The sequence below is a fragment of the Balaenoptera ricei genome, chromosome 7, assembly GCF_028023285.1.
Source record: "Balaenoptera ricei isolate mBalRic1 chromosome 7, mBalRic1.hap2, whole genome shotgun sequence".
NCBI lineage: Eukaryota > Metazoa > Chordata > Mammalia > Artiodactyla > Balaenopteridae > Balaenoptera > Balaenoptera ricei.
This window is the reverse complement of record NC_082645.1, coordinates 39,729,438-39,740,515: the sequence shown is the minus strand read 5'-3', so window position 1 is coordinate 39,740,515 and position 11,078 is coordinate 39,729,438. Positions and strand designations below refer to the sequence as shown.

The following is an 11,078-nucleotide window of genomic DNA, read 5'->3' as shown; positions in this document are numbered from 1 at the left end:
GCAGTAGTTCCCATCTTGGGAAACATTAAAAAGTCTGCCTTCACGCAGCTGAATGTATGGAGTAAGGAGCATTTTCTATCAGCTCTACGGTCAGCAGATCAGAGCTTTCCTGCACCATCTGCTACTTCCCCTTGCCTGGGAGGACTGGCCGTCTTCCACAAAGCAGGTCGGGCACAATCCCATGACACCAGGCCGTCAGGCCGAAGTGCCAAGGGCAGCCAGTTACAGCCACTCGGCTTCCCACCACCCATCTTCCGAGTAGAAGAAGACAAAATGGACACATCCCACCACCAGCCACCTCACCAAATGTTCACTGGCCCTCTGCCACTAGCTCACTGAGCAGAACCTGCAGCATCTTTCGCTGGGAGAATCTGAAAATTAGGAAACGTGAAGACTGAAACACTGGCTGAAAACAGGACAACAGACAAACCAGGACAGCTTGGTCCTAGGCAAGGACAAGAAGCTCCGGGGAAAGGGTGTAAACAAGGAGAGTGAAATCCAGACCTTCCACAGCTCACCCACTCTCCCCCGTTAATAAAATATTTTGAGACTTATTTGCTAAGATTGTAGCGTATGCACAGGTCCATGGTAAGTGCTTTATGTAAACTGTCACTAATTCTCGCGCCCTGAAAGGAACATGTTATTATCGCCATTTTTACAGATAAGGAAACGAATACTCAAGTTTCAATGTCTCGACGAAGGCCTAATAGTTGTAAAGTCAAATTTTTAGCTAGGATTTTTCTGGCTCCAAAGTCGGCGCTCTCTTTACTATCCTACAGGGTATCCTTGCTGGTGTTACAAATCCCCTAGATATGAAACAGTTCCGACATGCAGTTCCGGGGGGAATGGACAAGTCACTTACACAAAGTATTTCAATAATTGGAGGATTTCAAAGAATGCATCTATGCCTAACACTGAAAAAGCACTCAGCCAACTGCCTTGCTATACAATATCTGTCAGCAAACATTAATATAAGTACACGATTGGCTGCTGAGGAAGTCCTGCCCCCTACACACAAATGCTCCAACCGTTTTCTGGGCCAGCTCATCTGTCAGCTGCTCATTGGCCCTGGTCTTGTCCTCCACTTCCTGTGACTTCTGGTCGTAATTGACAGCCAGCTCCTCCAGGGCCTGGAGAACTTCTTTCACCTCGTCTTTGGCTGCCTCATTTTCAATCTGGAGACGTGTCAGCTCCTCCTGAATCTTCTCATAGTCTCTTCTTGTGGAAGCTAAAAGCTGGGGAAATTAGATGGCATGGAACTGGTGAATCGAATGTTCAAAAGTTTATGCTCTGTGCTCTATCCAAAATAAAGTAATTTTTTAAAAAAACAGATAAAAGAAAATAAGTTGAAAAGCTCAGGATAACTAGACATGCTACTATATATCCAGATGCTAAATGAAAAAATAGCATGTTGTTTTGAAAATCTGTTTCTCTTTCTTTCTTTCTTATTTAAAGCTACATAGGCTTAACTCCAAGAATTGATTACACATCAAAAATCACCACACTTTGTAGCTGGCTGGCTATTCCACAAGTTGAACAGAGGACGAGGAGGAATAATTTCCAAGGACTATAATAATACTTACATGGCTTTTTACTATTATCATTATTTCACATTGTAAACAGGTCGATTTCAGAGTCAACCAAAACAGTATAAAAGGGCAGTCACTAATTTTTCTTAATATTCATCATGGATTATAGAAGAATATACCCCAAACATTAACACTAGTTAAAAGCGAATGACTGAGCTTATGGATACTTTCATTATTTTTGTGCTTACTGTATTTTCTGATTTTCCTGTAATGAACAGATATTGCCTTGATAGTATAGAAAAAAAACATTAAGAGTTTTAACTGTAACAAAAAAGGAAAGGTTATCACAGGCAGTTGTACCAAGTTGCAGATGAAAAGCAACAGAATGGGAGGAAGAGGGCAGGAAACACAAAGCAAATGGAAGACTCAACTCTAGTTAAAAGGGGAATCGGTTAAATATGGTTCCTGCCAAGGGAAGTGCTTGGGCAGAGGGCATAATCATTGTCCTGGAGAGATGAAGGGCAACAAAGAGGAAGAGAAAAAGATCGTTAGAGAGAGAGTTATGTCTACGAGAGGGCTGGGACTGGGGCCATGAACTTAAGCCACTTGCTATAATTGCATCATATGATCCAACTCACAGCATTTTAGCAACAAAGCAGAAAGCACCCTAAAGCACAAAAGAGAAAACATACTTAGATGTCCTCAGTAAGAGAATTACGAATCATCTGTGTTTGATACATTGGCTATCTGTTCTTTGCTTAGGTTCCTATTTGTAAAGTACTTGGCAAAACACAATACAATAGAGACATTTACTGGAGAATTGAATGCTATCCAGGAAGAGACTGAAAAAAATTTGCCTCCTCGTTACCGTATCACATATATACTAACGCAGCACTTGGACCCCTATCTTCTTTGCTTTCCTCTCGTCTACCTTCTACTTTTGTTTTGGGGGTGTTTTTTTTTCCTACAAGACAGCACAAGAACATGGTGTAGATCAAAGACCTGAGCTGTCTGATTTGCAAAGCCGAAGAGGCGGAAGTGGCACAGACCAGGAGTGCTGGGCCCTAAGTATGAGGAAACAGGATCATCCTTGCCCGACCTCCAAGCTCCTCTATTTCTGCCCTTCACAGACTGTGTAGCAGCCAGCTATGCACTCTCAAAACCCTAGAGTTCTAGGAAGTCACATTTATTTTCTAAATTCCCCTAAAAATCAGCTTTCAGCAGGCACTGAAAGGAAATCTTCCAAGAAATTTTCACATGATGCAGTGATTTTAAAAAACTCTTTGCGAATTAAATTTCTGGAACAAACATCAACAACAGAGTCATAAAAGAACTTTGTAAAAAAAAATTTTTATTGCATTCTTTACCTCATCCTGATCCAACATCTGTTGCTTTAGCTTTTCAGCCAGCTGGCTCTGCTGGTTAATTTCATCATCCTGAAACGAAATATCATATTTATTTTTTTGTGGTTAGTTATGTCATTTTTGCTATCCTGGTTTCTCAACAGATGACCGTCAGATACCAGGATGCCAGCTATAAGCTGCCTGATAAGATGAAGGAAATGGTGTGGTGCTTCCCCGCAGAAGAGAGGCTGGTTAAAATACCACTTTGCCCACCTTGCTCAGCCAATGAAACATCTGGATATTCTGGGAAATACAATATCCTACACATTCAGCTCAATTCCTGCTCATCCAGAAATCGGCGATGAAGGGCTTGGGAACCGAAAGGAACTTTGGAGCTATCCCTCCAGCTTAAAGATGTTAACAGTGAATTCCTAGCTCAAAAAATAAGGGAGTGAGTTTCTAACCACCTGCACTGTAATACATACATGTCCCAAATCTTGTTAAACACATCTGTGACTGGGAACACTGCCATTTGATAGGTAGAAGAGACCAGTATTTCCACTTCAAACCTCTTACTTGGAGAAACTGGAAAACATTTACTAGAGAATTAATCTTTGGCATTACAGAGCTCCCTTTGATTAGGAGCTAATTTTCTTACCAGTCTGAAAAAACCTCAAGGAAGCTGGTGTGCAGAAACGTGATTGCTTCCTTTCTGGCCTGTCACTGAAGTGGGAAAGGATCTCCCCACAGGCAAGTTCACTCTTCTCACTCTCAACTTCTGCCACTAGGTGTTGCTGCCACAAAAGCCAGAGCTGCCGCCTCTCGCGGCCCCGTGCAGGCATCTCTGTCTCTCCCCTCCCTAGACGCGGTCCACCCAGTGCAGAAAGCAGCAGGCAGACGGCGCCTAACCGCGTGAGACTCCGTCTTGGTTACGAAGATTTTCATGAGTTCCAACGAAATTGTGAAGCACAGCCTGTGAAGACAGTTTGGCTTCACATGTGCCTCTCCCTTAGGAACAGGAGAAAATCCTCTGTGGTGACGCTTCTGGGGTCTAAACCCCAAGCAGAGTCGGGTCCAGTTCAGTGTTACTGTGTCCGTCCTTGTGCCAGGAGCTGCCCAGGTGTTTCCACGTGCAGCCCATAAGAAACCTGCACTGTGCTTTCTGCCTTTTCCAGGGGGGGAGGTAAGAGAAGAAACTCAAGGGCCTAGGTGGCAGAACCTCAGTTTTCCACACGATATTTTCCTGCCTGTTTGGTCGTGTCTGTGCATCCATTTAAATCAGATTAAATGTAAAAATCTATTAAATCACAACTTGATGCTTTCCATGCAGCAAGAAAATTCTAACACCAATATTATGAGATCTGCATTTCCTTTTCCTTTGTGTAGAACATCTTTGGGGCTTATTTCTCTGCTCAGGGAGAGCCTGTTTCTACTGAACTTTTTACACCAACTCACCTATTTTATGTATAAGAAAATTCAAATACCAGAATATTTTCCGAAAAGTGCTCGGAAACCTATTATCCACAGACCAGATCTTAACAGCTGGCATCAAGCCTGTGTAAACACGTTCTAACAGATGCACTTGAATGTACAGATATAGACTGCACAGCACATCTTACTCTGAAGTTTTGAAAATTGTTTTACAATTTAAAATTCTTTAATGCTTCTAAAAAATACTTCAAGTCAGATTTCTGGCAGGAGAATTAGGGAAGTTATATCAGAGTGAAACCTCCCCCCAAAAATGGTACTTCCACAGTGATAAGACTATACGTCGGGCATATTTTCTCTTCTACTTTATAAACTTAGAATGTCATTTACCAGGAACAATTTTGTGCTTATGTTCCTCCGCACATAAATATTAAACATCTTAACATAAAAGACTCAAGAAGTTTAACATGGGGGAGCTACCATCTCTTCCCCTGGGACATATGAGCAACAGCTACAAGTGATATAAATCACAAGAGAAGCAAAACAGTAGTGCAAGTGCTTTGTTCTTATACTGTGTTCATTCCAAAGCCTGAGACGCAGGCTTGCTCCTGACAGGTGAAGGGCTGCGATGCAGTGATTTTTGAGGTACCGTGAGAAACTAAGGGCCCTTAGCCCATCTGGGAAGGATGAAGAACAGGGATTACATTATAAGGACACGAATCACTTATATCAGAGACATTTCCAAAACTACACTTACCCTTTCTTAAGGCAACTTCTCTAAGGAATTAGCATAGTCTACTGTGATTTTTTTTTTAATTTTCAAAACTTTCAGAGTAAGATGTGCTGTGCAGTCTATATCTATACATTCAAGTTCATCTCTTAGAACATGTTTACACAGGCTCACTCTGATGCCAACTGTTAAGACCTGGTCTATGGATAATGGGTTTCCAGGCACCTTTCAAAAAATATTCTGGTATTTGAAATGAAATAAGTGAGCCGTCAACAGGTCACTGGTCACCTTTAATTATAAAGATGTTTTTGTTGCAGTGATAATCAGGGAAATGAGGTTCAACTTCCACTTCTACTTACACTTAATTCCTCTCTTACAACTCCAACAGTACAGAAGCTCTGGAAAGGTGATGGGGAATAAGAGAGACAGTGCCAATGCCAAGCTGCCTATCTTACAACTCTGCTTTCAGTCCACCTCTGCACCACCACCCCTCTGATACCATATATAATGTGGCTTCTCCCTTAAGCAAACAAAGGGAGAAGACAGAAAAGAAAGAAAGAAACCAATATTTATTGAGCATCTGCTACGTCTTAGAAACTTTTACTCCCCAATGAAACCTTTTAAAGTAACAGATGCGAACTCCATGTTGCAGATGAGAAAAACATCTTCAGCAGGTGGGTCATCGGCCCAGGTCCCAGCATTGTTAACTCACAGGTCTGACTCTAAAGTACATGCTTTTTGGAAACAACCTAAATGTCCATCGACAGATGAATGGATAAAGAAGATGCGGTACGTATATATACAGTGGAATACTACTCAGCCATAAAAAGATTGAAATAATGCCATTTGCAGCAACGTGGATGCAACTAGAGATTATCATACTAAGTGAAGTCAGTCAGAAAGAGAAAAACAAATACCATGTGATATCACTTGTATGTGGAATCTAAAATATGGCACAGATAAACCTATCTACAAAACAGAAATAGACTCACAGACATAGAGAACAGACTTGTGGTTGCCAAGGCGGGGGTGGGGGAAGGACTGGGAGTTTGGGATTAGCAGATGTAAACTATTATATATAGGATGGATAAACAACAAGGTCCTACTGTATAGCACAGGGAACTATATTCAATATCCTGTGATAAACCATAATGGAAAAGGATATTAAAAAAAAAATGTCTATATGTGTATAACTGAGTCACTTTGCTGTACAGCAGAGATTGGCACTACGCTGTAAATCAGCTATACTTCTGTAAAAAAAAAAAAAATTAAGTATTAAAAAATAATAATAAAGTGCATGCTTTTCCATCACACAGAGCTGGCCTGGAAGAGCACCTGTCCTTAGACCCCTGGAGGGGCAGCACGGAGGGACAGAGCGGGCAGCGGGGAGGAGACCGCATAGTCTTTCTCCCACCGCATTCTAGACAAATTCATCAGGGCTGAAATGTTCCTCATTTCAAGGGCTCAGGCCAAAATGGGATGAGCACTGGACTGGGAGTCAGAAGATGTGTAATCTCACTGCAGCTCTGCCACCTACAGCTGATGTAAGTCATCTAACCACCCTGGGCTAGCCTCTCATCTAGACTTAAATACTTTCAGTGCTGCCACTAAAAATCTATGAAGGTGCCCTGTCCCGACTCATGCATTCTCAAAAGTATCACACCACCTACCTCATCAGAAGCATGAAATAGCTCCTAGAACCTTTAAGAGGAGAACAAATAAGAATGACAGCTGACAAGTCATAATCAGGCCATCCATGGGTAGAGATATGAAGGTCAAACCACTAGCTTTGGTGCCCCCCTCCCCAGGCTGAGGCTCTGGGGCTCAGTCCTCTCCCAGATCTCTCAACATCACCCTGTGATGGACCACACATGCTAATCTCAGAATGTGTGCTTAACAGGGTTTTCAAAACACACGCTAAAGGAAAATGATATAACAGAAAATGTCCTAGGTTGGTCATTAGGAGGCAGAGGCTCTAGGGTCACCTCTGCCAGCTACCAACTGAGAACTGCCAAGGCCTGGCATTTCCTACACTTCAGGAGCTGGATTCAAGACTCTAAAGTCTCCCTCAGAGCAAAGAGAAATCCTCATGCTGCGAAGGTAAAAGATACCAATTCCAATCACTGCGGGCTTCTATTCATAGAGAATAGAGAGCAGAATCAGGTTATCACCCCGCATCCAGGATTCTTTGGGGATACTAAAAATGAACCATCAATTCTAAATGCTATTAAACAATAGCATTTCTTTGGAGAAATCGAGAAATCCACAGACACTATTCACTAACTTACTGATCTCCCTTTTCTCTCATTTTGTTTGAGGTTTTACATAAAACACCTCGGTAGAAATGGAAGGGTAACTATGTCTAGTGCCTAAGGAGTAATTAACGCAGCTCTCACAGTGTGAATATCTTATTAAATGTTACCCAAAGGGTAGGGCAACCCCAGTTGAACACTGCAGTTGTAATGCAAACCCCCAGAGCCATGAGCACAAAGAGAACCAGCTTCCTTATGGCAACCAGTCACATTTCCCTTGTGAAGGTGATACCAGACTGAGCTTTACTCAGAAGAGACAGGCCTGTAAGATTAATGACAACGTTAACATAACAAAGCTGCTTCATCCAAGCCAGAGGTGTCCCCAAGCACTCTGAGTTGAACCACAGCAGAAAAGATTAAATCAGACCAAAAATATCAGCAACCTTGATGAAATGAACTGAAAGGATTTAGATATTCCAAGGGCAATATGCCAAGATCACGTGAAACATCAATTTAATTTCCTTTGCCTCTGGGATGCCTAACCCGACCTTCTTTGGGAACGAATGATACAGTGTTCTCCAAGATCTCTTTTCCTTTATTCCAATTTGTGCACTGACATGGTTCTTTGAGCCCCAAAAGTTTGCCATGAAATTAGACATCCCAGCATGTCCAAACTACTTCGTTCACGAGGATGCCCCTGAAAACAGCCTTACTGCTGCTGCTACTACTGGCTCCTCATTCCAGGGTCTTAGAGCTACATGATTAAAGTACACACCTGAGTTTTGGGAGCTACCACCTTTGCCCCTATAGCTGGGACACTGCTGGAATTTCCAAGAGGTGATGGACAGGCCCAGAGAAGAAAACAAGGGACAATTAAAGAAAGATCACGCAGCCTCTACTCTCATGCAGTGATAAGGCCCCATCCAATTTCTAGATGTGAGGACTCTGTCTACCCAGGCCAACACTCCACTCTTCCAATCAAGTTTCCATTCCACATGAATCCAGTTCCCTGAGTCTGTCTGCCCAATGAAGAGCTAGGGTAAATACTAGGAAGACAGGCACAAACATCAGTCTGCAGCCCTACATCAGTTCCGTGGGGCTTGAGCTGCTTCCAGCCAGTAAATCTAGGACCTGCTACTTTTAGTTTCTGTACCAGTGTGAGGTCTATAATCTCTGACTACAGACCTTATCATCCAGTTGTCGGTAGAGACTGGAGATCTCCTCATCATACTTCTCCTTCTCCTCTGCAGAGATGTCGGCAACCACAGGAACAATGTTGTCTATGATGGGGGTGTTATCACAGGGCTCCAGGGCCTTCTGGTCCTTAGCACTGATCTGTTCATCCTCCGGCACAGCTTCTCCTGCAAAGCACAGCCGAGAGGAGTTAGGGATTGAAGAAATGCAGCATGCAGCCCTCCAGGAAGAGTTCCAAAAAATAGTCACTCCCGTGAAAAAGACACAGAAGACACAATAAGGAACTGCTGCAGAGAGTTATAGCTTGTGTTCTTTCTACTTGACAAGAAAGGTCGTAGTGAATTGACCAAAATGGGTCTAAGGAAGAAGTAGACTACGTAACACTCCCTCCCTCGTGATGCATCACTGAAGTAAACTGGTTCCATCAACCACACAAGCTCTCCAACTTCGCAGCGATACCCAGAAATTTTGCATACAATTTTCTTTGTTGAGGACTATGCTAGGGCTTTACTAGAATCATATTCTCTCTAGCGATTGATTCAAAGGGAAACAGACCTCTGAGGCATCCTAATTACAATTAATTAGGTTACTGTTTCATTAATAGAAACAGCCAAATCAAGCAACAAATTCGCCATTGTTAATAGAACACCGTAGGGCCCAAATCCTCAGACTCTGAGAATCTCTGACTCTGAAACAGGAAGTCAGGGTAGCCCCGGACCCGGGAACTCTGACTGACATCGCACAAACGCACATCCCACTACCACCCTCTCCCCCAGGAAGTCAGAATTAATGGTCTCAACTGGAGAGTTCAAATAGAATAATTTCTTGTGATATCAGGTAATCCCAGGAAAGAAAAAGCAGCACATCTAGAATATCATGCAGACACTCTGCATACCGCTTCTCGGTCTGCAGAGGAGCATTTATGGGGCCTTCGAAGGAAGTAGTACCAAATGTGACCACGCAAGTTGAGGGAAAAGGTGAAGTTCTCAAGCTGGCCCACGGCTATCCCCAACAAGAAAACCACCTTGCAAAGACAGACTGCATAAAAAGGAGTCTATGAAAACCATGTGGCTCAACTGTGTCTTTTAAATATCTTCTTGGAAAGCAAACCAAAACCAAACATACTTTTCCATCACAATGTTTACCATCAGTTTCACACTCAGTTTGCTACAATCAGTGAGTGTCTGCAACGTTCCAAGCCTCACCCAGTTCTCAGCCGGTAAAATGCATTTTGTGGAAATTCCCCAGGAAAACTGTCCTGAGCCAGAGGGAATTTCTCACAGAAAAAAAAAAAAAAAAGACACCCAGAAACAAATGAGAGAAGAGCTGAACTCCTAATCCATGGCTTCATGAACAGTATATATCAAGTCTCAAGAAACCCACCTTGCTGAGCCTGCGCGTCTGGAGCCTGTGCCCCGCGACGGGAGGGGCCGCGATAGTGAAAGGCCCGCGCACCGCGATGAAGAGTGGTCCCCGCACCGCGATGAAGAGTGGCCCCCACTTGCCTCAACTAGAGAAAGCCCTCGCATGAACCGAAGACCCAACACAGCCAAAAATAAAATAAAATAAATAAATAAAGTAGCTATAAAAAAGAAAAGTGCTTTAAAAAAAAAAAAATACCATTGCATTTAAAAAAAAAAAAAAGAAACCCACCTGAACACTGATTGTGTACATTTATCTCAATATAAACAAAGCACTTTGTGAAGGGTTAGCTTTGCTGCTTAAGACTCCACCATCTCACTTGATAATCACAAAATGGTACCATAGGCCTCCACTTCAAATAAAATTAACACTCAATGATCTCACCTTGGTATCACAGTTCCATTTGAAGCAGCAACTTGAAGCAAAGCCTGGAATAAATGATTACTTTGCTGAATACAAAACTGAGCCAACCTTTTTTTCTTCGGAAGCTCAACTACACTGTACTGTACCTAAGCCTTTTTCTAAAATTATTGACCTGAAACAAAACCGGAATATCTGAATAGCCTTTGAATTGAATCTGAACCAAATCATTATTTCATTCAGTTCCAATTCCTGGTTTGAAGCGTCCATCAACAACCTTAGTGTGCAGACCGGATTTCATCCAATTAAAGGATCTATATTATCTACAGCCTGCTGTGTCCATGGGCTATAAAAGCAGTACCGTGTTCTAGTTCCTAAGGGTGTGTGTGTGTGTGTGTGTGTGTGTGTGTGTGCTTCAAAACATTATATATAGGGGCTTCTCTGGTGGCACAGTGGTTGAGAATCTGCCTGCTAATGCAGGGGACAAGGGTTCGAGCCCTGGTCTGGGAAGATCCCAAATGCCACGGAGCAACTAGGGCCGTGAGCCACAACTACTGAGCCTGCGCGTCTGGAGCTTGTGCTCCGCAACAAGAGAGGCCGTGACAGTGAGAGGCCCGTGCACCGCGATGAAGAGTGGCCCCCGCTCACTGCAACTAGAGAAAGCCCTCGCACAGAAATGAAGACCCGGGGCTTCCCTGGTGGCGCAGTGGTTGAGAATCTGCCTGCCAATGCAGGGGACACGGGTTCGAGCCCTGGTCTGGGAAGATCCCACATGCCGCGGAGCAACTAGGCCCGTGAGCCACAACTACTGAGCCTGCGC

General features: G+C 43.2%; 1 protein-coding gene across 1 annotated transcript in view; it reads right to left on the bottom strand.

Annotated features, from left to right (window-relative positions):
- Positions 1-11,078, bottom strand: part of KIF5C (kinesin family member 5C) — a 172,612-nt gene that overhangs the window by 42,924 nt on the left and 118,610 nt on the right. The window contains exons 12-14 of the mRNA XM_059927129.1: positions 8,468-8,643; positions 2,897-2,965; positions 1,029-1,235 (exon numbers count right to left, since the gene is read on the bottom strand). Of these exons, the coding sequence (XP_059783112.1) occupies positions 1,029-1,235; positions 2,897-2,965; positions 8,468-8,643 (452 nt within the window). The remainder of the gene's footprint in view (positions 1-1,028; positions 1,236-2,896; positions 2,966-8,467; positions 8,644-11,078) is intronic.